The 26,093-nt window shown below is 44.2% G+C and overlaps 1 protein-coding gene across 1 annotated transcript; it reads left to right on the top strand.

Annotated features, from left to right (window-relative positions):
* The first annotated feature begins 280 nt into the window (after positions 1 to 280).
* Positions 281 to 25,637, top strand: LOC149280828 (forkhead box protein P4-like). Its single transcript, XM_089500074.1, has 16 exons — positions 281 to 451; positions 1,272 to 1,361; positions 1,453 to 1,575; positions 2,827 to 2,913; positions 4,373 to 4,523; positions 4,600 to 4,792; positions 5,119 to 5,226; positions 5,820 to 5,907; positions 6,332 to 6,415; positions 6,547 to 6,748; positions 7,335 to 7,411; positions 7,508 to 7,609; positions 12,798 to 12,919; positions 14,959 to 15,025; positions 18,657 to 18,805; positions 25,502 to 25,637. Exons 1-16 carry the CDS (start codon positions 281 to 283, stop codon positions 25,635 to 25,637), a joined length of 1,950 nt encoding a protein of 649 aa, XP_089356200.1.
* Positions 25,638 to 26,093: the final 456 nt, after the last annotated feature.

Below are 26,093 nucleotides of genomic sequence, written 5' to 3'. Positions count from 1 at the left end.
TTTCCCCTCTTACTTCTGAAGCCAATGTTGTGCTATTTTTCATGACCAAGGATTTGACTTTAAATCATGGTGGATAAAATGCTGTAACATATGACCAGGTAAAAGCATTATGAATGAGTGTGTATGTGTGCACTTGGTGTCTTTTTCTTTAATGATTTTTATATGGAGTTTTTACTTTGCATTCAAAACTGTTTTATTTGTGTAGTGGGTCCTAGATTTTATTGGTAATCTTATCTTTTCATCAGACATCTATGTTCCCCACAGGTTTTATAAACAAGTCATGATGGTGGAATCCGCTTCTGAGTCTATACGATCCACGCCGACCAGTCAGAATGGTATCAGTAGTCTTCCCAACCAATCAGATGGTGGAGGAGCAAGGGAAGGGGGGTCAAGTGGAGAGACCAATGGAGAATTGACTCCGACAGACCTCCTGCACTTTCAGCAGCAACAGGTAATGGGGCAGCGTAGAGAAACCTCTGATATTACTGGACAACGTCAAAACTGCCTGGGTGCTTAAACCACATCAGCTGTTGACTAGATATTTAGTTTTTCCACACTGTGAGGGACATGTCATTATGTCAGGTATAGTTAATGAGCAGCAGTTACTCTGAGCTGCCTTGCGAAAATTTTAAAATTTTATAGTTTGCTGTGCTGCTGTACAGCACTAGTTAATCAGTTAGTTTGGTTAAATATTTACTCGCCAGCCAGTCTGAATTATTCTCTTGACAATTTCAATTGCAAAAAAAATTCACACAATGGCAGTGTATTAGGAGTTCACTAACATTATTGCTTCACATCTGGAGCAGCCCCTAATGTTCCAGTCGGGAATCACAGAAACACACAGAACAGATCAGTACAACATATAGAAAACAGTGATCCACCAAAGAGTGAAATGCCAGGCATGTTTCGTGTTTATCAATCACAATCTGGATAGCTGCTTTCTATATGTTATACTGCTCAATGGATAGATCAATACACAATGTATTACTTTTAACTTTCTCTGTGGAACTCCTGTGTATTTCTGTGTAAACTTTTCCTGGGACTCACGGTTTAACGAAATGATGCAGCACCAAGAACATTTTTTTTTGTTAAATGCATCTTCTACCTGGTTCTCATAAAAGGAAAGAGTTAACAACTTGACATGACTAAAATGTAGTGAAATTATGCAAAAACCCACATAATACAACTAAAAGAAGTAGTATAAGCATTGGGCAACTTGCATTTCATGCTGTTATTTTCCAGGATGATAAGAATATGTCTTTAACTTATAGGCTTTGCACATGGCTCGTCAGCTTCTCCTGCAACAGGCAACAGGATTGAGCTCTCCTAGCAATACAGAGAACAAGCAGCCGTCTGTTCAGGTGAGCGTCACCAATACAGTGCTGTACCTAATACTTTCATATGAAATTGCCAGATTGCTGACCTGCCAAAAACATTGATTGCATGTCACAGGTTCCTGTCTCAGTGGCCATGATGTCTCCACAGATGATCACACAGCAGCAGATGCAACAGATTCTGTCACCGGCACAGCTCCAAGCTGTTCTGCAACAGCAGCAAACACTTATGTTGCAGCAGGTGAGACATGCAGAGGTTTCTCAGATCTCACATTCTGTCTGTTATACCATTTGTGTTTTGACATTGAGATAAAAAAAAAATAGTGGTCAGTACACCACAATGCACCAAGCCCTGTGAAGACTATAGTTCTAACCTTCAACCTACAAAATAGTATTAAGCCTAAGGCAATGATTCACTTGGTAGATTTTAGGGCTGCAGCTAACTATTATTTTCATAATCGATTAGTTGGCCGATTTATTTTTCAATTAATCGGATAAAAAAAAATGTACATTTTTCATTTATTTAAACATTTAACAGGATGTTAAAAATAAACGGCAGAATAAAAAAACTTTGATAAAAATGCATTTCTTGTTTTTATTTCCCAACCTACCTCCCAGTTACGCACATCTGAGCCCAGGCTTGCCACACTGCCTCCCAGATATGCCTTATACCCCCAGATATGCCACTCCGCCCTCCCCAGATATGCCTTATACCCCCAGATATGCCAATGCCTTATATCCCTTTTATGCCACTGTGCCCTCTGTTATGCCTTGTGCCCTCTGTTATGCCTTATACCCCAAAATAAGCCACTCTGCCCCCCAGATATACGACTAATGCCTTATGCCCCCATATGCCATAGTGCCCTCTGATATGCCTTATGCCCCCCATATGCCATAGTGCCCTCTGATATGCCTTATACCGCAGATATGCCACTCCCCCCCCAATATGCCTTATACCCTCAGATATGCCGCAGAATGTCTGTGCGATTCGCGTAGACAGCCTCTGCTGCTGGCCAGCACTTTCGTTGGAGTTTCTATCATCACAGAAGCCCCAGTGGAAGTGCCGGCAGTAGCGGAGGATGTCTGCGCGCATCGCACAGACATCCACCGGCTGCCGGAGAGGAGGGTCCAGGTCCCCTGCAGCACTGTGGTGAATCCTCCTCTCTGGCAGCCGGTGAAACCTCCGTGGTGCTGGCCGATACTTCCACCGGGGGCTTCTATGGTGGAGCACCAGAAGGTCGCGTCACGCTGGTGCTCCATCAAAGAAGCCCCGGCGGAAGTGGAGGACTTTAGCGGGGGATGTCAGGGTGCATCGCACAGATGCCCACCGGCTGTCAGTCAGGAAGGTCAAGGTCCCCTGCAGCGCTGCAGGGGATCTGGATCTTAGTGTTATTATCCGACCTCTATTTTAGATTCAACTAATTGATAATGAAATTTGTTGGCAATAATTATTTAGTAGTCCTTTAAACAAGAGGTTTAACTTTTTTTGTAGCTGCAGGAATATTATAAAAAGCAGCAGGAACAACTGCGCCTCCAGGTTATCTCCCAGCAACAGGCAGGAAAGCAGCAGCCCAAAGAGGTAGGTTGATCTACATAAAATGTGTAAGGAATGCCTGACCAGCAAGCTCCCATGTCATCTCACATGGATGTTTTAAAACTACTCATAGAGATCACCATTAGATTACATTACTTCAGACATGCAGTACTGATGAGGCCTTACAAAATAGAATACATGATCTAATTATGGAACTTATAATTGAGGGTCTAAAGACACGTGCCATCACTCAAATTTGGAAACATTTGAATATATTAATTTGCATAAATAACCTAAAAGTCAGCACTCTAAAAAAAAAAGAAAAAAAGAAAACACTATAGTTCTTACAAAAGATACATCAAGCTGTACTTGGCTTAGTAACTTACATTGCTCAAGTCAACCTTATAGGAGACAGGAGGATCCAGGTACCCTGCAGCACTGCGGGGGATCTGGATCCTTAGTCTTGTAGTAAGACGTCTATTTGAGGTCTGATTATAAGACAACCTTGAATATAAGACGAGGGCTATTTTTCAGAGCATTTTCAGAGGTCTGACTATGAGACTAAGATCCAGTTCCCCTGCATAGTGTCCCGAGGGCACTATGGCATACGGGGGACATAAGGCATTAGTTGCGTAGGCAACTTCCGCTGCAGCATGGGTTGTCTGCCTCAATCGCCCAGACCTTCCCCGGCTGTCGGAGAGGAGAGTTGCCCGCACCGCTGCGGGGAATCCTCTCTGACAGCTGGAGGGTGTATGTGCGATGGACGCAGACAACCCCGGCTGCAGCGGAAGTTGCCTATGCGAATCGCGTGGACGTCTACCCACTGCCCCGACTACACACCAGGGGGTCGGAAGCACCAGCAAGTTTTGGGGGGAGGTATTAAATGGGGGGCATATGGCATTTCTGTACGCAGAGTGCTCTATGATATGCCTTTTAACCCCCTTAATGCCACTCTGCCTCCTGATATGCGTTTTAACCCCCTTTATGCCACTCTGCCTCCAGAAATGCCTTTTAACCCTCTATACGCCACTCTGCTTCCTAAAATGCCTTAAAAAAAGTTTACGTAGTTTACATCAATTAACATTTACTAGTAAAACGTTTTTCCTATAGGGTCGTCTTATATTCCGGCTTTTTCTTTTTTTCCTAAATTAATATTCAGATTTTCGGAGGTCGTCTTATAATCAGGGCCGTCTTATCATGCAAATACGGTATATTCTATTCTATGTAAGATGTGAGCATTCAGCAATGTAAAGTTATTTGTAAATGTTTTTCCATTTCAAATTATACAGTAAATGCATCAGAATTAAATATTTTGCACATGTACATTAGTTTGTCTGAATGGAAGTTTTGGGCGTGTTTAATGCAGAAATAGCAAGTGCAATTTTATGTAGATAAATTGTGAGTATGGAATACCATTATTCTCCCTCCCCAATTAATTTCCATCTTGTATGGAAGGTATTGTATTGTATTGCGTTGTGACTGGGATGATATCTATGCCATATAGACAGGTTTAGGAAGCAAACAGGTTGCTTTCCAACAGCAACTCTTACAGATGCAGCAGCTACAGCAGCAGCAGCTACTAAACCTGCAGAGACAGAGCATGATGGGGCTGCAATCAGGGCAGGGGCCATTGCCCACACAAAACCTACCACAAGGTGAGCATTACCATTATAGTATCATGTATATGTCCAAAGTATCAAGACCAAGAGTAACCTTGTGTTTTATTCTCAGCTGTGTCCACATCAGACTTACAACAGCTCCTGAAAGAAATGGCCAACAGTCAAGAGGAGCCCAACAAACAGGATGCTTATGACCTGAGCACCTCAATCACTACCTCATACACAAGCACCAAGGTGTCACCTCCCACATTGTATACCTCGCTGCCTAATGGTCAAAGTTCCCTCCAAAATGCTTGCAGGGACAGGTGAGTTCTGGATGTCTTTTTAAACTATTAAGATTACTCAGTTCAGTTTCTGCCTTTTATTGCTTTGTTTTTTTTTTGGTTATTACACAACCAAGATTTCTGTCACAACCTTGATCCTATGATCCATTTGGCATTATTTTTTTTTCTCTTTTCTTTGCTGTAAATCAATTGGTTGATATTCAAATGAGATTGCATTCCTTACTTTTCTGTGCACCGTGGGGTATACGTTTGACAGAACTAATTCAGGAACAGAGGACTAAGATTCCACCAATTTCTCTGGCGATTGCGATAATTTATATAAATATATATATTTAATTTCTTCACAGCTCCACTCATTATGATGTAACCCCTAGCTCACACCCTCTTTACGGACATGGTGAATGCCGGTGGCCAGGCTGTGAGGCTCTCTGCGAGGATATGGGCCAGTTTATAAAGTAAATTATTGTCTTTTTATACTTTCTATTTGTTTTAACTTGGAAGAACTTAGTAACACACAAAGGAAATCTAATTTCTAAGCATTGGCTTTACTTGGTTTCAAGTCATTATGTCCGCTAGAACTATACGATATTTGTTTAGTAGCAAGAGTCAGTCTTATCTTTTGTAATAAGAATTTGAATTCCATTCAAGTTTTGTCATACTTTGTAGCTGCTGTCTGGCTTTCCAGGAGCCACATTTGTTAACCCCTTGAGCACCAAGAATATTTTAAAAACATTTCGCAGCCTAAAACATTTTTAGCAAACAGATGTTTTTCCTCATACTTTTAATAAAAAGAATACAAGATTATGAGAGACTTTTTTCACTTTTTATTTGGACATTGTACATTTAAATAACTATTCCTTACCACTTCACAGATTAATTCTTGATTAAAGCAACCTAAAACAGAACAACTTTATTTTTTAAAAGCATTGGTAGGGCTGGAGTAGAACCATAGTAAAGGTATTTCTTTGAAGCGTGTATAGCATTATGACTTCTCTCTAGCATTACAGTATACTATTTTGTAAAAGTATGTGCTGTGTGACCGTTGCAGGCACCTGAATACAGAGCATGCGCTGGATGATCGCAGTACAGCACAGTGCCGCGTACAGATGCAGGTAGTTCAGCAACTGGAGATACAGGTGAGGCGGAGATGTTTAGCATTATTATTATCTTTTATTTATATAGCGCCAATCTACGCAGCGCTTAATACAATACATATGTTCAAGGGGTATGACAAGATGAGAATTGACAGGCTAAGACAAACCGATACATTAGGTGGAGAGAGCCCTGCTCGCAAGTGTACAATCTTGAGGGAATGGGGTGACAAACACAAGGCACAGAGAAAGGGTGAGAGGTAGTTCTAGCAGCTAAGATGGTATGCTTCTCTGAAGAAGTAAGTTCTGAGATGTTTCTTGAAGGTTGGGAGGGAGGGTGAATGCTGAAGGTTCGATGGAAGTAGATTCCGGGGGTATGGGGCAGCCCGAGTGAATGATGCCCATCATTTGTTAAGAAATGTGCTAGTGACAAGCACATTGACTGGTAAATGTATTATTTCCTTGATAGCTGACCAAGGAGAGTGAGCGGTTACAGGCCATGATGACACATCTGCATATGAGACCATCAGAACCAAAACCTTACAGCCAACCAGTGAGTTACAAATAATTACTATTATGTGTGTTTGTACTGTTTTATTGTGCGTGTCAGCTTGGTATTACACAGGCATGTGATTTCCTTTTTGATCAGCCAGATAAATAACTTGTTCTCCTATATCCACACAGCTGAACTTGGTTTCCTGTGCCTCTGCTACTAAAATGTCACCTGAGACCTTCCCAGATGGCTTATCTCAACCCCCCACCTCAGCCACAGACCCCATAACTCCACTGAGACAGGGCACACCTGTGATAAGTTCTTCAAGCCTGCCTTCTGTTGGCCCTGTACGCAGGCGGATAGTGGACAAGTTCTGCACACCTATATCCTCAGGTGAGGCCACAAGGCTGGACTTGTGTAATTATCTACCTTATGTAGCTAGGTAGAAGTTATTTTCTGTCCCTACATCTATCATATAAATCTTTATTTCACTTTCTTAAACAGATTTCTCTATCAACCCTATGTCAGATCAGTTTTCTGGGCCATTTATGTTTCACCCTAGACTAAAGATGTTGCTTTTTGAGTCATCTTTAATGACAGTTGTGTTAGCAGCTTAATGATACTGCTCCAATAACCATTTGTAGAGCTTTTAATCATATTGTAGTTCACTGTACTTCACGTCTCATCAGCCTCTCTCACATTCTTTGTAGAATGCCATGTGACATTCCCTCTTTTTACTATGCTCCTATTTTTCATTCTCAGTACAGCCTTGACTCTTTATGGCCTTATATTTCTTTTGCATTGTTGCCAGTCTTCCAAGTCTTCTACAAGTCTTCATTTCCATATATGACTCTTATCACTGTTTTGGTTTTTTTTTGTGCCGTATGTGATTTCATGAGAGCCTTTTCTACTTGTATGTGTACTTCCGGTATTGCTGTTTGTTCTTGTTTCACACGGTCTCCCTTTCTTCATATTCTAGAACTTGCCCAGAACCATGAGTTCTATAAGAATGCTGAAGTCCGCCCCCCCTTCACGTACGCTTCCCTTATCCGGGAGGTGAGAGTTCAAAGTATAGTATGGTCATAGTGACATTTAGCAATTGGCATGTTTTGCATAATCGTCAAACAAACATTTTCATCCGTTCCACCCTAGGCTATCTTGGACACACCGGACAGGCAGCTGACACTAAATGAAATCTACAATTGGTTTACACGCATGTTTGCCTACTTCCGGAGGAACACCGCCACGTGGAAGGTAAAATAGATTAGCATTATCATCAGAGATTGAGATAATGTCAAATATGTGATATCTGTGGGGTAAACTGCATAGTGATAAAGCAAAATCATCATGACACTTCTCTTATGGCTTCCCCTGCTGTATTTGCTGACTATTCTTCTCCTAAAGTCTGCTTTCCCTCTAGAATGTGCACAAAAGATTGGATGTAAAGTAAATCTGTCACTTCCAGAAATTCTATATTTTCACAGTTTTATAAACTAAACAGATGTGATGGTGTTTTCACATGAAAGAAGCAATGTGTATGTAATGGAAATCCACCCTGTGTGTATACCTGGGTGTATTATATTAGTACCTTATCTTAGGATCTCTATAATTATTACTCTCTCTATAAACTGAACAAGTGAGATAAGAAGCAGAAAAACAGAAAAGTAATCTAAATGCTACTTTGAGACAGGTCTCCTTGAAGTAAAAATTTACTATTTCCAAAACAATTAGTGACAACTTAAAGGGGGATTCCCGTGGGAAAAAACATTATCTCCTTGAGCATAAAATGCAGTTCTCTATACAGTAATGTTGGTTAGCATTGGCAAAAACCTAGATTCATATCTCATTTTATTACAATAAATGTCCTTTTTATATGTAAACCTGAAGGCTAACAGTCGTCAGTCGTGTGCACATATATTCCTCTAGAATATAGAAAACCTTTAACTTTAGAAAGCATTTTCACCTTTTTTTTTCCTTTAGAGAGAAAAAACCTTTTTATTTTTGTTCACTTTTGTTTGCTAGCTTGTTTTTAATACCAGTTATTTCTGTGTTTCTCTCCCTAACTGGTCAACTTTCTCTTTTGTCTCCTTCTTTGCTATACATTTACATCTTCTTCCCCTCCCTTCTGTCTTGAGTTCTTCTTGCCTTACTCCTGTCTGGCTCATGTTTTAGTGTAACAAATTAACCTCTCATCTTCAGCCAGAGCCCCGAATTAGAGAAGGGGGCTGTACTTTATTTGTGCATGTGGGAACATCCCCAAGAGGTGGTAGTATGCATGGTGCCAGCAGCTGCCTTGAAATTAGTTCCTTGGTAGTCATATTTGGCAGTAGCAGCAGCTCATAAGACTTAATTTAAATGTGTACTAGCTCATTACGGTTGGGCCACATGCTTTTCCTAGAGCAGGGGTAGGGTGCAGCCCGCAGACTGTACAAAGCCTGCAAAATCATTTGGTCTGGCCAGCAACTGGTGTTCGCAACTGTGGCGTGCCCCGGCAACCCCCCCCTGTGATCACTTCCCGCTGCTTACCTGTGCCTTGCTCACACAGTGCGAGCAACGTCTCTTGTACTGCCAAGGGAATGCTGGAACCCAGTAGAGTCACAATGGGCTGCGTAGCATGACCCTGATGCATTCCTGCTTCCTCTGGGTGGTAAAATAGAAGTTGTTCGCACAGAGTGTGAGCAACACAGGGAAGCAGCAAGCCCCTGTGGAAGTCTGCGAGCAGCACAGAGAGATCTACAGTCCAGGTAAGGGAGTGGGAGAGGGTGTATGAATGAGTATGTAATTGAGTGAATAAGGGAACATTTGTTAATGAGTATCTGTGAATGAATATGTGTGTGATAGCATGGATGTGTAAGTGGGGCGGGGGTGGCACAGAAAGGCTGTTTGAGGCAAAGATGCCACAGTGAGGCTGTTTGGGGCCAAAGAAGGCAAGTCCTCTGCTTCCAGTCTGGATGTTAGGCACGTCCTGTGGATGCAATCAGGGTACCAGGGCTGACATGATACTAAAGGAGGCAGTCTGGCTGGTGGCATAAATACACAATGTGGGGCGGGCATTAAATCACAAGGGGGTGCTGACTGGGGCATCACATAAGTCAATTCTAAATGGTGGCTGGGAGGTGGGATAAATATACAAGGTGGGGCTAATTATCAAGTTATGGGAACGGGACTTACAGCTTACTTTTTCAGATGCTGAGTGGAATTTGGTGTTTTTAGCAATACACAAGGGAGTGGTTTCTAGCAAAACCCAAGAATGTTCTTTTACGTTATTGTCTAGGTCAGGGGTGTCCAAGTTTTTTCTGCAGTGGGCCACTTCATCAGAATTGTATACTGTGAGAAAATATGGCCTTTAATAAAATATGCAGATTAAAATAAAGTAAATCACACAAAACCTTTACTTTTCCTCTCACTGATTTCTGGGCCTAGAAAGTATAGTGACTAAAAATTCAGGAAAATTAAAAATGAAATAGTTCTATTTATTCTAGGGATGCACCAAAATGAAAATTCTGGACCAAAACATTCACGGTTCACTTAGCCAAAACCGAAAAAGACCCCCCACCTTTAAAACTAATAATAAAAACTCACATTTAAAAAAAAAAAGTAGGTAACACACCACAATTGGACAAAAAAAATTAGCAATATGACTTGGCATAATAGGAGTGTGATTGCTAACAGGAATCACACTCCTATCATACCCAGGCAACCAGTAAATGCTGGTACCAAGGCATGATGAGACTGTGATTGCTGTTAGCAATCACACTCCTATCATGCCAAGTCAGCCAGTACATGCTGGTACAGGGTACCTGTAAGTGATGTGCAGACCCCATACTGCTGGCAGCATCAATACACAATGGGGCAGCTAGCCAGGTTTCAGCATGTGCTGGCTGACTTGGCATGATAGGAGTGTGATTGCTAACAGCAATCACAGTCCCATCATGCCTAGGTTCCAGCACTTACACATCCATGCTATCACACACACACTCATTAATTCATATACTCATTCATTCACAGATTCATTCCCTCAATCACGCATACTCATTCAAACACCCTCCCCACCCCCTTACCTGCACTGCAGCTCCTCGATGCTGCTCACAGACTTCAGCAGGGGGCGCGGCCTCCCTCTGCATTTTCTGGTACTGAACAGAGGAAGCAGGACTGGAGCAGTGTCATGTGATGTCACGTGAACTCTGCTGGGTTCCGCTTCCTCTGTGCAGTACAAAAGACCTGTGGGAGGGTAAGTAGCAGGGCTCTTGTTGTAGCAGGGCTCGAGGTTGCCCTGGCTGGCTATCTTACGCGGGCCGCACCTTGGACGCCCCTGGTCTAGGTGGTATCGGGTCCCTGCAGAGCTGCACTACTACTACTTACCGGGGATTCCTCCGCTATGTTGACGGTGCGGGTTAAGGAATGGCTCCTATTAACATTTGTGGTGGTCGTGCCCAGTCATATGTCCGTTTTGGGATCTGGTGGTTCAATTAATCAGAGAAGTGGATGACCCTAATTTTGTCCCTTCTCCCGCCTCGCTTTTGCTACACCATTCTGGTCTCCCTTTTGGTACATACAAATGCTCTTTGAGAATCCATCTGATTAATGCGGCGAAGGCTGTGATTCCTCGCTTTTGGAAATCTCCGGGCCCCCTATCCATTGAGGCCTTGTTCTCCACAATTACCATATTTGCTCGATTATAAGACGAGGTTTTTTCCAGAGCAAATGCTCTGAAAATACCCCTCGTCTTATAATCGAGGTCGTCTTCTAATCAGACCTCAAAAAAATGTCTGCTGGGGCCATGCTGCTTACCGGGCTTTGGTTGCGAGCAGCAGGAGAACAGGAAGCTAGCAGCGTCCTCACATAACTCTGCCTCCCCCCTCCTTCCTCTGGGGCCGGGGCCAGAGAAGTTGCTCGCACAGCCAAGCCCCTGCAGAAGTCTGCGAGTGGGAGATCTGCAGTTCAGGTAAGGGGGTGGGGGAGGGTTTTTGAGCAAGCATGTGTGATTAATGGAATGAATGAGTATTTAAATGTTTGTGAATGAGTGTGTGTGTGTGATAGCATGGATTTGTAAGGGGGGTGGTGGTTGTAGCATGGCATAGGGAGGCTGTACTCCTATCATCCCCAGGTTCCAGCATGTACTGGCTGCCTTGGCTTGATAGGAGTGTGATTGCTGTTAGCAGTTATATATATATATATATATATATACCTCCAGAAATGCATTGTAACCCCCTATATGCCACTCAGCCCCATGATATGCCTTTTAACCCCTATATGCCAGAGTGGCATATAGGGATATAAGGCATATCATGGGGCACAGTGGCATATAGGAGGGTATAAGACATTTCTGGAGGCAGAGTGGCATATAAAGGGTTAAAAGGCACATCATGGGGCAGAGTGGCAAATAGGGGGGTATAAGGCATTTCTGGGGGCAGAGTGGCAAGCCTGGGGGCAGATGTGCATAACTGGAGGGGGGGGCAGGTTGGCAAATAAAAGGAAATAAAAAAATATATATTTTTCTCAATCATAGCTTTTATTAAATATGAAAAAATAGTTTACATGAATTAATATTTACTAGTAAAAAAAATTTCCTATAGGGTAGTCTTATATTCAGGCTTTTTGTTTTTCCCTAAATTAATATTTTGATTTTGGGGGGTCGTCTTATAATCGAGCAAATACGGTAAAATGATCTCCTGTATGGAGGATCTGGTAGCCTCGGCGGCGGGATGGGCTTGCAAAAATGGCCTTAAGTGGTTGCCGTGGGCTTCCTTTTTAGCGCCACCTAAATTTCGGGACATTACTCTTGCGTACCATAAAATTACTAGCACGGGTAACGCCCAATAATCACCTATCTGCAGGGATATATCGGTCGACAGGCCGTCGTCGTTTCCTTCTCCCCTTCTGCAGCTTTCACCTGGAGCTCTTGGTTTCTTTGTTTTGTTTTTCCCACTGTTCTTGTTATTGTTTACCATGACTGTATCTCTGAGTCTTTACTGCTCTACATTATGTACATCGCTCGACTGTAACATCTCTGGATCTACTCAACGGTTGTTCGATACTTACCGTGATGTACGCCTTTATTGTTGTCACAAGATTTTGTGCGCTGTATATCTACTAACTTGAGGAACTAGAATGATCTTACCAAATTGTTACTGTACCTTTGTTACCTCTTTTGTGACATCTGCTTTTAAATAAACAGAGAATTGAAGAAAGAAAAAAAATAAAAATATTTCAATTTGATAATTTTGTATGGCCCGCGAATGATCTTATAAATATCCAAATGGTCCTTGGCAGGAAAAAGGTTCTGTCATGTCGCTTATTGTGCCCAATAAATGGTACCATGTAATAAAAGATTAAATATACAGCTTGCGGAGGTGTATAGGTCTACGTCATTTATTACAATGCATCTTGTGTTTTCACCCAACCCCTGGTTGTGTTTCACATATTCACGTTTTGCCTGCAGAATGCTGTGCGTCACAACCTTAGCTTGCACAAATGTTTTGTGCGAGTGGAGAATGTGAAAGGGGCTGTGTGGACAGTGGATGAGTTGGAATATCAAAAGAGGAGACCACCAAAGATGACAGGGTGAGTCATTCCTGTAATGACCTGTGATGTTTCATAGTAAGTCAAATAATTCAAAATCATATGAGGCTTTAAAAAAACAAACAAATGATGGTGTTATATTAATACACAGGCTGAACAGACTGCATAGCAAGGATCAGAAGAACACATTTTTCATGTGGCAGGATCATGCTGTCCTTTACAAGGATAGGGGCACAAATATAAAACATATTATACTGTTGCCCTTATAAACAAACAGCGGCTTCCTAAGGTTCCAAAGTGTTCACCTTGGTTGCTATAAACTTAAGGGCTGGCCCTGATCCTAGGCTTGGATGGCTTGAACAATAAATGATGTAGTATTTAATAACATCAGGACTTTTTGCCAGGTAGACAACAAACGTATATGATGACATTCTGGTAGTGCAATGGTATGAAAAAGTATTTTTGAACATAGGAGAGGGAAATGTATGTAACTTTTTAACATTCAAGAGGTACAATACTAAATGTCTCCAGCTGGTGGAGTTGGCGTCGCATGTTTGGTACACAAACATAATACATTAAATTTAACTAAACTAACATGTTGACAGCGACTCCTTCACATTTTCGTATTTGCTTGATTCATAAGACGACCCCCCCAAAAAATCTGAATATTAATTTAGGGGGGAAAAGCCTGAATATAAGACTACCCTATAAGAAAATAGTTTTACCAGTAAATATTAATTCATATGTAAACTATTTTTTCATATTTTATAAAAACTATGATTGAGAAAAATGCATTTTGTTTTTATTTCCTTTTATTTGCCAACCTGCCCTCAGTTATGCACATCTGCCCCCAGATATGCCTTTTACCCGCGTATATGCCACTCTGCCCCCCTGAAATTCCTTATACCCCCCATCTGCCACTCTGCCCCAGATATGCCTTATACCCCCTATATGCCCCGAGATATTCCTTTTAACTACTATATGCCACTCGGCCTCCCAGATGTCTTTTTACCCCCCTATATGCCACTCTGCCCCAGATATGCCTTATACACCCCTTTATGACACTCTGCCTCCCTGATATTCCTTCTAACCCCCTAGATGCCACGCTGCCTCCAGAAAGCCCCTATACCCCCCCCCATATGCCACTCTTACCCTCCCCCGACTTACCAGTGCTTCCCCCTAGACTTGTGCTTCAGATTCCTTGGTGTCTAGTGGGGCAGCCGGCGGACGTATGCATGCATCGCGCAGACAACCACTGCTGCTGCTGCCGGCACTTCCGCCGGGGCTTCTATGGTATAGTACCGGAAGGTCATGTGATGCCGGCGCTGCGTCATAGAACCCCCAGAGGAACTGCCGGCAGCAGTGGAGGTTGTCTGTGGGCATCGCGCTGACGTTCATCGGCTGCCGGAGAGGAGGATCCAGGTTCCCTGGGGGGATCTGGATCTTAGTCTTGCAGTCAGACCTCTGTTTGAGGTCTGATTAGAAGACCATTTGCTCTGAAAAAACCTTGTCTTATAATCGAGCAAATATGGTATATCCTGTCAGTTCACATGACTTTCACCATTTACATCTTTCTGCAAACCTAAAGTGTAGGTTCTGTACACCTTGTTGGTAGAAGCCAGCTGTTGTGAATTGGCAAGGCAACATGATCAGTGACACTTTTAAACATGCGCCCCATTTTTGGTTGGTACATGTGCCCCATTTTTGGTTGAGTCTATTTCGAACATCCCGAGGAGTGTTGTATTGGGCGGCTGCAGTGCATAGTTGGGAAAGTACTATCTTTTTATTTAATTTGCACATTTTTCACGTGATTGGGTGACTACACTTTTAAGTACGCTTTTTTTTCATGTTTTTCTTAAAATATGGTACTACATGAAGTAAATGATTGCCAGGGCTTTTAAACTATAAATGTCAGGGTTTCTATTTTAAATTGGTAGTAGAGCCATTTCTGAAGTATCAAATTACTGCATAGAACCTTTGACTAAACAGTCTTATATCATTTAGAAGGTATACTGAGACCCCCACTTATCTTTACATTGCCATTATATATGTATGTTTCTAATAGTGCTTGGTTATTTCAGGAGTCCAACACTTGTTAAGAACATGATTTCGGGACTTAGTTATGGAACTTTAAACTCCAGCTATCAGGTAAGGTATGCCCTTCCGCTTGTCCTTTTTGTAAACTAGTTAAAGGGGGACTCACCAGTTCCCCTATAGATGTCATAATATGTGTGTATTATTCCCTATAAGTCTGTGTTTATTATTATTTTCCTATTTCTATTCTAAGGTAACCCTTTGCCCCATCTATCCATTATGAGCATTCCTGAGTTATGTTGCATTGTCTTACTGATTGTTTTATTTCTTTCTCCTATACTCTACGCATCTCCTTTTCGTAACAGTTTGACAAATAAAAACAAAGCACCAATAGTGCAATATATAAAGTAAATAAGGGATATTGTGACGGAAGCCTCCATCACTGGGACCACTGGAGAGGCCTGACTGCCGGCCTCCTCCCTATTGACTATGGGCCCTGGGTTTGTAAAGGCTTCTGTGTCTACCCCCAGCAGTATCATCTCATCACTGGCTGAGGGGATTATCTCCAGCAGACAGCCAGGATCTGCAACCAGGGAGTGGCTGCCATTGTTTTAATTTAATATCAGTCCCCTCCACCTCATGGTCCATTGTATTGTTAATCCCGTTACTGCCCCTGTTGTCTCTGGGAGGCTGATTAAGGGGGCGGTTTGTGTCCCAATATCTTGTTTTATGTAAATATGTGTTTTGCTGGATATATCCAGTCCTGTGTGTGAGAAATAAATCCGTCTTCGTTTGGTTTTACCCTACACTGAGTCTCGGCTTGTGACTGGGGAACCGGGGAAAGTGTGTTGTCCCAGGCTAAGGGAGCACAAGACAGCGGAGGTAGTCGGTCGGACTAGCCAGCTCCGTGACAGATATGTTATGGTTATAATGCATTCACGACTTGAAAGTAGCATGAAACCTTGTAGAAAAAGCCTTTAAAATATTTTTAATGCCCAAATCTGTTAAGTTATAAAAACACACCAATGGCAATAATCAAAACAAAAAAGTAGAATGCCAAACAGCATGTAGCTATAAATAAAAGGTAATAATATTTTGAATGGCCATCCTTTACTTTTGGGTTTCCCAGTGTGATTTATTTATGCTAAAGTTGAGCATTGCCTTTTATAGATGACTTCAGGTCCTAAGGGGAAGTCGGAGCCTGAGCTCACGTCAAACAGGCTGTACGTGAAGTATCGTGGCAAATAAATATGCATTTTGCTACTTTTGCAACGATAAGTGGCTTGTGTTAGATTTGCATGGCATGAATATTTACATGATTACGTTGTGCGTAGTGTCACTTGAGGCACAACAAGTGCCATGTTCTCTAAGAGGCTTCCAAGTCTCTTTTATGCAGCCATGAGCACAATGTGAAACACAGAAATAAATGAGAATGTACTACCGTATTTGCTCGATTATAAACGACCCTGATTATAAGACGACCCCCCAAATCTTAATATTAATTGAGGAAAAAAAGAAAAAGGCTGAATATAAGACGACCCTATTGGAAAAAAGTTTTACCAGTAAATGTTAATTAATTTAAACTATTTTTTTAATAAAAGCTATGATTGAGAAAAATATTTTGGTTTTATTTCCTTCTATTTTCCAACCTGCCCCCCAGTTATGCACATCTGCCCCAGAAATGCCTTATACCCCCTATATGCCACTGTGCCCCATGATATGCCTTTTAACCCTATATGCCACTGTGCCCCATGATATGCCTTTTAACCCTATATGCCACTGTGCCCCATGATATGCCTTTTAACCCTATATGCCACTCTGGCACTTAGAGGGTTAAAAGGCATATTATGGGGAAGAGTGGCATATAGGGAGGTTTAAGGCATTTCAGGAGGCAGAGTGGTCTATAGAGGGTTAAAAGGCATTTCACAGAGCACCCTGCCTCCAGAAATGCCTTATGCCCCCCATTTAACACCCCTCCTCCCCCCCCCACTTACCGGTACTTCTGAGTCTCCTGTCATGTAGCTGGGGCAGCTACACGACTCACGTTGCAGCCGGAAGGAGGCGTGGCTAGCAGCGGGGGTTGTCTGAGTGCAGTCTGACACACCGGGGACTCTGAAGTACCGGTAAGTGGGGCGGGGGGGTTGAGACAGGAGGATCCAGATCCCCTGCAGCTGCGGGGGATCTGGATCTTAGTCGTCTCATAGTCAGACTTTGAGGTCTGATTATAAGACGACCCTGATTATAAGACGAGGGGTATTTTTCAGAGCATTTGCTCTGAAAAAACCTCGTCTTATAATCGAGCAAATACGGTATTTATTAGACTTATGCACCGACCAACTCTTCGTGTTCGTCTTTGTGGGGAAAAAAAATGTTTTCCACGAATATTTGCCCATTCCGGTGTTCGGTTTGGGTGAATATTCGTGTACATTCTTCGTGTTCGTTTTTCTTCTTCTTTCTTTGCTGTTTTTTTTAAAGAAGGTTAACGCGGTACACACTACGCTTTGACGCCAGGATTTTAAAGGTCTCCCCAGGCCGAGTTTCGGCATCAGGATTTTAAAAGTCTGTACGAGCGCCTCTATTGAGCAGGTGCACTTCATTGGTTGATGGCAGAGGAGGCCCCTGCAGGTGACCAATAGAGTCGCTCGCACGGCCCTTTATCTCCTCGCGCAAACTTACGGATTTACATTCCCATTAACCCCTGCAATGCTGCGTAGATAAGGTAGGCTAGATGGGGAAGGGACCAGGGAGATTATTAGACTAACAAAGATGAACGTGAAGATTCTTTGCGTTGTTGTCAGGAACCACTTTTTAGCTGCCTGAACCATGGCTTTTTCATACCTGTGGCATTTAAATCTGTTACCACTAGTGGCCACCCTCTGCCCTCTGGAGCACTCAGAACTCAATTACTAGGATCAGGTGTGCCTTGTTACCTGTGTTGAGCCCTAGTCCATACATCCAGCTGGGCCTTGTTATCTGGATTACCCTGCCTTTATGAACCTGCCCTGCCCTTCACTCAGGGCCTTTTGTATTGAAGTCTATGGACCTTTCTGCTGTGGCTCTGCACCTGTACTGTTCCTGGTTCCCTGCTTTGTGTCCTACCAAGTGGACTCCCTGCTTTGTGTCCTTCCAAGCGGGCTGTGTGCCTTTTGTGCCCTTCCAAGCGGGCTCTCTGTCTGTCGTGCCCTTCCAAGCGAGCTCCCTGCCAAAAGACTTATTACTGGTATTTATTTTGCCATACGTCTGGTTTCGTGCTTAGACTGTATTACCCTTATTTGCTGGTCCTGTTATACATAAAATACACTGCATTACCTGGATTTCTGCTTGTGGTGTCTTTGTTTGCATAATCATGCACCGTGGGTTAAAGACTGAACCCCAAGTATCCCCTGCGCATGGGCTCCTACCTGACCTGATCACCCAAGTCCTGACAGTTGTGTGCCTTCGTCTTCATGTACGTTTTGCCGCCGCTATGTTTGTTTCTTTGGTATTTGGGCTGAACAACGAAAACGCACCCTTCGTGTTCATTTTCATGTTCCCCGAATACGAATGCACAAGTCTATTATATATATATATATATATATATATATATATATATATTCCTTAAGACAACTAAAGGATTTAAAGTTAATAATGAAAGTATAATTACATATTGTATATAGACGCCCTGTAAGCTGTAAACCCAGTTTGATTATCATTTCTATTTTGAAAAAGACGTGTTTCATTATAACCGTTAAAACTTTCCAAACAGGCAGCACTTGCAGAAAGCAGCTTCCCACTTCTGAACAACCCCACTGTGCTCAATAGTTCAGGCATTCATGGTGGACATGATGACGTCACCAGCACAGGGGAGCCTGGACACAGCAATGGGAGCAGCCCACACCTCTCCCCACAATACAGGTATTACCCTTTTGCTGTGTGTCCGCATATGAATTGCTATAGCCTAGGGAGAGTTGTCTTAACCAGTTTATGATCGTCATTTGCCTTTAGCAACTCTTACATTTATATGCTGATCTTGCCTAGTCCTGGGAGATGCCCTTGACTGAAGCATCTTAAGCAGCTTTTTCTGACATAACATGTTTTTGGGTGAGGATATTTGTACTAGTTTATTGCATATTCTATTCAGGGCCGGCCTTAGGGGTGTGTGATCTGCGCAGGGCTCCATGGCAGCAGGGGCGCCTGCCCGGGACTTAAATTAAAACATCGGGGGGGGGGGGGGTGTTTAGACTTTATTTAACATCCTCCATGTTAAAGTTAAAAAAAACAAACAAAAAAAAACCCCTGATGTTTTAATTTAAGTCCCAGGCAGGGGTGCCAAGCGGTCGCTCGTGAAGTTTTCAGCAACTGATCGGCGCCCCTCTTTCTCCTTGACTCCATCGCAGTGCTGGTGTCATGCTGAGCTCCGGAATATGATGTCATATTCCGGCACTCAGCTGTGAAGCGCGCACCACGGCAGAGCGGGAAGATGGACACCCCCCGCTCCCACCGCAGGATTCTGGCAACAAAGTAAGGATAATGAGAAGTAGGGAGAGGGGGGTAGATAGTGAGGGGGGGCAGTGAGAAGGGGCAGAGGGGGGGCAGTGAGAAGAGGCAGATGGCGAGAGGGTGTAGTGTGAATGAGTACAAGAATTAATTAATGTGTGGATGAATTGTATGAATGAATTAATGTGTGGATGAATTGCTTGAATGAGTTGTAAGACTGCATTAATGAATGTGTAAATGATTCGTGTGAATGAGTGAGTAACTGTGCAAGTGTTTGTGTCTATCATGGATGTTTAAGTGATTTGGGGAAATGCAAAGATGGCACATGAAGGGTGGGCTATTTGCCGACAAAGATGTCTTACATTGGGCTGTTAGGGGACAAAGTTGGCTCAGGCTGGGCTGTAATATGTGTGTAATCTGGGTGCTGTCAGGTTCTATGTGGGCAATGTGGATACCAGGGCTGGCTTTGGGGTGTGCAACCTGTGATCTATACCTGTAATTTAGGGGGTTATCTATACCTTTTTAATGCTGAGTTTATATGTGAATTCCAATTGATTTATACCTGCAAAGCTGGGTGTGTGTTATTCTGTTGATCTGTATCTGGTACGCCCGGTTTCCTTGCCATTCCAGGTGGCACATGAGAAGAAGGCTCCGCCTACCAGGTAGGGCAGGAAACACTAAAAAAAGGAGACCTCCCCCTTCCTCCCCAGTGTTTCCTGCCCTACTCAGGTAGCGGTCCCGGTGGATCCAGGGTTCACGCGGCAGCCTCGGAGGCTGTAACTCCGCAGCAACACGAGGCTCAGCCCTCGTTAGGCTCTGCCCACAGCCCAGGGGGCTCACTGGGATGTGCATCCTCGGGTTCCGGTTCACTCCGTCCCGGGGAATCCTCAGCGTGAGGCGCGACAGGGGAAGGTTTCAGGCGCTGTGAGCAGGATTTCAAAGCCGGCTGTGCCGGCTTCACGGCACCCGTTCTTACAGTCTCCACTCTGTATCACTTCCGGCGCTGCGCCCGAGGTCACGAGAGGTCAATCGTCTGGGAATTTCCGGATATGATGTTTCCGGGCCTGGGCACCTAAATGCCTCTATAAAAACGCCAGAATGGGTAAGATCTTTCCTTGCTCTTCGTTTCTGTGCTGTATTATTGAATTTACTACTCCTTTATTGTGCCTGCCTGTGCCTGAGGATTGTATATTGCCTTTTCAAGTAGGTGTTTCCCTCTCGGTTTGGAGGGAGATTTCCATTGCCTATTCCATTGCTTTCTGTGGTTACATCTTTGTTTTTTCTCCTCAGTCATGTCAGACAAAAATCCAGACATCTCTCCTGAGGCCTCCCCACATAGGAAGTCTGTGGGAAAGACGAAACACAAAGCCTGCTCATCCTGTAAAAAGACCCTGCACGACCCTTCGGCCAAAATGTGCAGCTCCTGCTCTCAGCCTAAAGAAGTTTCCACAACAGAATTTACCTCCTGGTTGAAGGGGGAACTTTAGTCTACCTTTGACTGTTTTCGAGCCATGGCAAGCTCCACTCAGGCGTCGGTGCCTCAGCATCAACCTTACCAGCAGGGTCCACCAAATTTTCTTCCAGATACCCTGGAAGATTATTCGGCTCCTTTTTCTGAATATGACTACCAGTCGAATGACCCCCAGTCTTCGGATGAGGACGGGGAAATTAAAGAGGAAACCTTTTTCTTCCGAGACGAAGAAACAGGGAAACTCATCTCTGCAGTCAGATCTACTTTGAATCTACAGGATGACATACCAGTTTCAAAACCAGATCCTTTTCAGGGTCACTCTAGGAAACCGCAGTCTTTTCCAGTTCACGATTCACTTTCTGCCATTATCACGGAGTAGTGGAAATATCCTGACAGGAGATTCTTCACATCCTCCAGAATCAAAAAGCTTTTTCCTTTCGATAGTAAGAATTCTGATGCCTGGGAAGTCCCGAAAGTGGACACTGCAGTAGCCAAGGCCACGAAAAAAAACAGCCATTCCGTTGGAGGACGTGTCCTATTTCAAAGACCCCATGGACCGGCGGGCTGAGAATGCCGCCAGAAGGGCTTTTGAAGCAGCAGCGGCGAACTTTCATCCAGCTATTGCCATGGCGTCAACTTCTAGAGCCATTAAAGTCTGGCTCCAACAGGCGGTGGAAGACCTTGCAGCTATTCCAGGGACTGAGCAGGTCGCAAGAAACCTGTCAGACACCTGCTTAGCAGTTGACTTCATCTCCGATGCCTCCATTGAATCGGTCCGTACGTCTGCTAAAGCCACTGCGCTTTCAGCGGTTTCTAGACGAGCTCTCTGGCTTAAGTTGTGGTCTGCAGATAATGCCTCAAAACACAAGCTGTGCAGCATTCCGTTCCAGGGGAGCCACCTCTTCGGCAGCAACCTCGACACGATTCTAGAATCCATCAAGAAATAGGAGAGGGAACCTACTCCCACGTCTTTGTTGTGCCAAAACCATCTGGGAAATTCAGGCTAATAATCAACCTACAGTCGGTGAACACCTGTATAAGATACAACAGGTTCCGGGTGGAATCCCTGAAGTCCGCCACAGAGATTATTTCATCGGGGGACTTCATGGTCACTATAGACCTGCGGGATGCCTATCTACATGTCCCCATCAGGGAAGACCACCAAAGATTCCTCCGTCTGGCCGTTCCATTGCCTCAAGGTATTCGGCATCTTCAGTTTCGGGCTCTTCCTTTTGGAATTGCTTCAGCACCACGGATCTTCACGAAGCTCATGTCAGTGGTCGTGGCCTTCCTGAGGCAAAAAGGCTTAAAGGTGGTCCCATATCTGGACGACTGGCTCCTCATAGCGGCCTCGGCATCATTGCTCCAGTCCCATCTAGAGTTTTCCTTCAGGACCCTCCACAACCTAGGATGGCTAGTAAACATAACTAAAGTCAGTTACTTCCAAACAGACGTCTGACCTTTCCTGGAATGATTCACGCGTACAGAAGACGTTTCTCCCGCGGGACAAGATCCTAAGATTGAGGGAATTCACGCACGCGGTCCTACAGAACAAGTCAGTGTCCCTCAGATCCATCATGTCATTGCTCGGTCTAATGACCTCCTCCATCTCAGCGGTTCCCTGGGCACTGGCTCATGCAAGACCTCTTCAACAGTTCCTACTGGATCACTGGGATCGCTCCAGGACGTCCCTATACAAGAAGGTCCGACTTGGAAGACGAGATTGGGTGGTAATTTCCACCGACGCCAGTTTGAGAGGCTGGGGTGCTGTTATGGGAAGCAATATTACCCAGGGAACCTGGTCTCCTCAAGAATCAGGCCTGCACATCAATCTTCTAGAACTGCTAGCGGTCTGGAGGGCTCTAAGGTTCTGGTCTCCAATCCTGCGGCACAAGTCCATCAGGATCCTTTCGGACAACGTCGCTGTTGTGGCCTACCTTTCCAAGCAAGGTGGCACCAGAAGCAGGCGCCTGAAGACCCTGACTGCTCAGATCTGCCGATTGGCGGAGTTCAGTCACTGCACTCTCTCCACGGTTCATCTCAAGGGTTCACTGAATCAGGAGGTGGATTACCTCAGCAGGAACTCAGTACTTCCGGGAAAATGGTCCTTAAACAAAAGGGTCTTCGCCTTCATCACAAGGAAATGGGGTACTCCTCAGATAGACCTGATGGCCACGCATCTGAACAAACAGGTAAAGGAGTTTTTCTCTCTTTCACCAGTTGGCCATCCCTGAGCCCTGGAAGCACTCTCGCAGACCTGGGATTTCGATCTCGCATATGTTTTTCCTCCGCTTCCCCTTATCTCCAGAGTGCTCCGGAAGATTCGGGAAAACCCTCAAAAAGTCATCCTGGTTGTTCCTTTCTGGCCTCAAAGAATCTGGTTCTCGGACCTTACCAACCTGACCATAGACGAGCCCATGCTTCTTCCTCAGGTGAAGGATATTCTCGTTCAAGGTCCTGTTCTCCACCCAGATCTCTCCCGGTTCAACCTCTCAGCATGGCTTCTGAAAGGGAGATCCTGAGATCAGTGGTGAACACTATTCTCTCCAGCCGCAAAAATACTACGGCTGCTAAATACCAGAAGGTTTGGGAAACGTTCATCACCTGGTGCAATGTGCACGAAGTATCCTCTCCATCCATCCGTGAGGTGCTGCGCTTTTTTCAAGACGGCTTTGATAAAGGGTTACAACCTGCTACTATCAAGGTCCAGATTTCGGCACTGAGCAACTTCTTGGACTCCAATCTGGCTTCCCATCCCTGGATCTCCAGATTTTCTAAGGGGATGTGCAGACTTCACCCTAGGCTCCGTCCGTCGGTTCCACCTTGGGACCTTAACCTCGTGTTGCACCAACTCACCACGTCTCCTTTTGAGCCTCTAGAGGATACCTCTCTGAAGCTGCTCACCTACAAGGTTGTCCTTCTAGTAGCCCTCACCTCCGCTAGGAGGGTGAGCGAGCTCCAGGCTCTCTCCAGAGTGGAACCTTTTCTCAGGATTCTGCCGGACTGCATTATCCTCCGTTTGCCACCAGAGTTTCTCCCTAAAGTAGTCTCACCTTTCCATTCGGATCAGGAGATCATCCTACCTACTTTATGTCCGGATCCCAAAGAGCTGGAACTCCACTCGCTAGACCTGCGGAGGTGTATCCTGTCTTATCTCTCGCGTACGTCTGCCTGGAAGAAATCCAACTCTCTCTTTCTGTCCTTTGCGGGGACCCGCAAGGGCAGATCAGTATCCAGGGCTTCCATAAGCCGCTGGCTTAAGGACACAATCTCCTTATGTTACATCTCCGCGGGAAGAGTACCTCCCTCCGGCCTGAAGGCACACTCGACCAGATCCGTCTCGACTTCCTGGGCTGAACTCTCCGGGGTGAATCCGTCTCTCATTTGCAAGGCAGCGACCTGGAGGTCGATTCATACGTTCGGCTGAATCGTCATCTCTCAGACAAGTCTCAATTTGGTCGTCGTGTCCTGCAGACTGGAATCCTTCCCTCCCTATCTTGCTAATTCTTCTCATGTGCCACCTGGAATGGCAAGGAAAGTGAGAATTCTTACCTGGGAATTCCTTTTCCTTGTCCATTTCCAAGATGGCACACTTTTACTCCCATCCATTAAATTTACTTTTGCTTGTCTATTATTTGTCTGAGTCTTTCTTTTTAACCACACTGGGGAGGAAGGGGGAGGGCTCCTTTTTATAGTGTTTCCTGCCCTACCTGGTAGGCGGAGCCTTCTTCTCATGTGCCATCTTGGAAATGGACAAGGAAAAGGAATTCCCAGGTAAGAATTCTCACTTTCCATACATTATTGTATACCTACAAATAGAGGGTTTGTATGTCTGATTCTGTTTATTTGATCTATACCTTCAACGCTGAGTTAACATGTGATTTTCAATTGATCTATACCTGCAAAGCTTGTTTTTTGTGTTCATTCTGTTGATCTATACCTGATATGCTATGTTTCCATTCATATTTATGCATACCTGCCAATATAGGGTTTGTATGTGATCTATAGATGCAAGTGCTGTTTATATGTGTTTCCTTTCTATAGAACTATAGATCAGAGGTATGGCTTAGTGAAAGCGGGACAAAGGGATTTGGAATTGCAGGGGAGAGGACCTATCAAAGTCATGGTCAGGGTGAGGAGGAGGGAAGACTGCATTGACTCTCACAGTCCCCTAATCTGCAGTCAGTGTGGCAAATACTTTTTTTTTTTGTGTGGTAGCGGAGGGAGTGATTGCATGCTTGGGAACGGGGCCCAAGGAAATGCTTTCTGGGGTCCAATTTTTTCAATATTTAAAAAAATAATAAATTTGTTACAGCAGATTAGCTGGTTTTGCCTTGTATTTAATGTATATTATTGTTTCCAGTTATATATTACTGTACTTGTTTGCACTTGCACATAAGCTATCTTTAATGAAAGCTCGTTGTTAAAAGATTTTTTTCCTTTTTTTTTTTGCGATGGGGGGGTGCAAGAGTAGTAGTCCGCACGGGGCGACAGAACACTTAAGGCCGGCTCTGATTCTAGTGTAGGACTATTTTCAGTCAACCTTCAGTAGCCACTGTATGTATTTTCCTTAATGGTGTCTGCGATCTCATTCCAGTGTATATTTACTTTATTCTGCTTTGGATTTCTTTTGGCAATTGCAGTCAACCAGTACATGTTAAGGAAGAACCAACAGAAGAGGATGTCAGACCTGCATCGCTTTCAGCACCAACGAATCAGAAAGCACTGGCAGAAGATTGTGACCTGGAGCCGGAGACAGCCATGGAAGACTCACCATGAAGGCTGTTGTTCCCGACTGTAATCTTTCTTCCTCCAATGTCCAGCACTTCCACCAGAGACCAACTTTACCCTCTGCCATAAGCTTCATCCAGCCTGAACTGAAAGACTTGACTCTCTCCCCGTCCTTCGGGGTCTTCCTGAGTCTGGCAGCACTTCAGTGACTTATGGACTGGAGAGTGAATTCCCACACTCTTTTGCTCCCTTGAACAGAGATGGGATTGGTCGCCAGTGATTCTGTTTGTATCCTCTGGCATTGACAAGAAGATATATCCTGTCCTGTATATTTATCCCCTTCCCCACTGCACACTATGGGAATCATTGAACTTCTTCTGCAAATGCAGTGAGGAACACGTACCCAACAACACATGCAGGAATGGGGTTTTGCCCTAGGTTCCCCATTGCGTGTTCTGCTGTCTGGTTCTTTTTGCTACCTTTGGAAATGACCGGACTTATTTA

The sequence above is a fragment of the Sceloporus occidentalis genome, unplaced genomic scaffold, assembly GCF_023333645.1.
Source record: "Sceloporus occidentalis isolate IW3139 unplaced genomic scaffold, rSceOcc1.0.p SCAF_146, whole genome shotgun sequence".
In the NCBI taxonomy this organism is placed as follows: domain Eukaryota; kingdom Metazoa; phylum Chordata; class Lepidosauria; order Squamata; family Phrynosomatidae; genus Sceloporus; species Sceloporus occidentalis.
The sequence above is the reverse complement of the archived record's forward strand: the minus strand, read 5'-3'. Positions and strand labels throughout refer to the sequence as shown.

What these genes read in the sequence shown, in the direction of transcription:
- LOC149280828 (XM_089500074.1), top strand. Translation starts at nt 281, where the DNA reads ATGATGGTGGAATCCGCTTCTGAGTCTATACGATCCACGCCGACCAGT. An exon ending in ACGCTTCCCTTATCCGGGAG is followed by an intron (nt 7,412 to 7,507) that starts GTGAGAGTTCAA and finishes GTTCCACCCTAG; the next exon opens with GCTATCTTGGACACACCGGA. An exon ending in CACCTCTCCCCACAATACAG is followed by an intron (nt 18,806 to 25,501) that starts GTATTACCCTTT and finishes TGGCAATTGCAG; the next exon opens with TCAACCAGTACATGTTAAGG.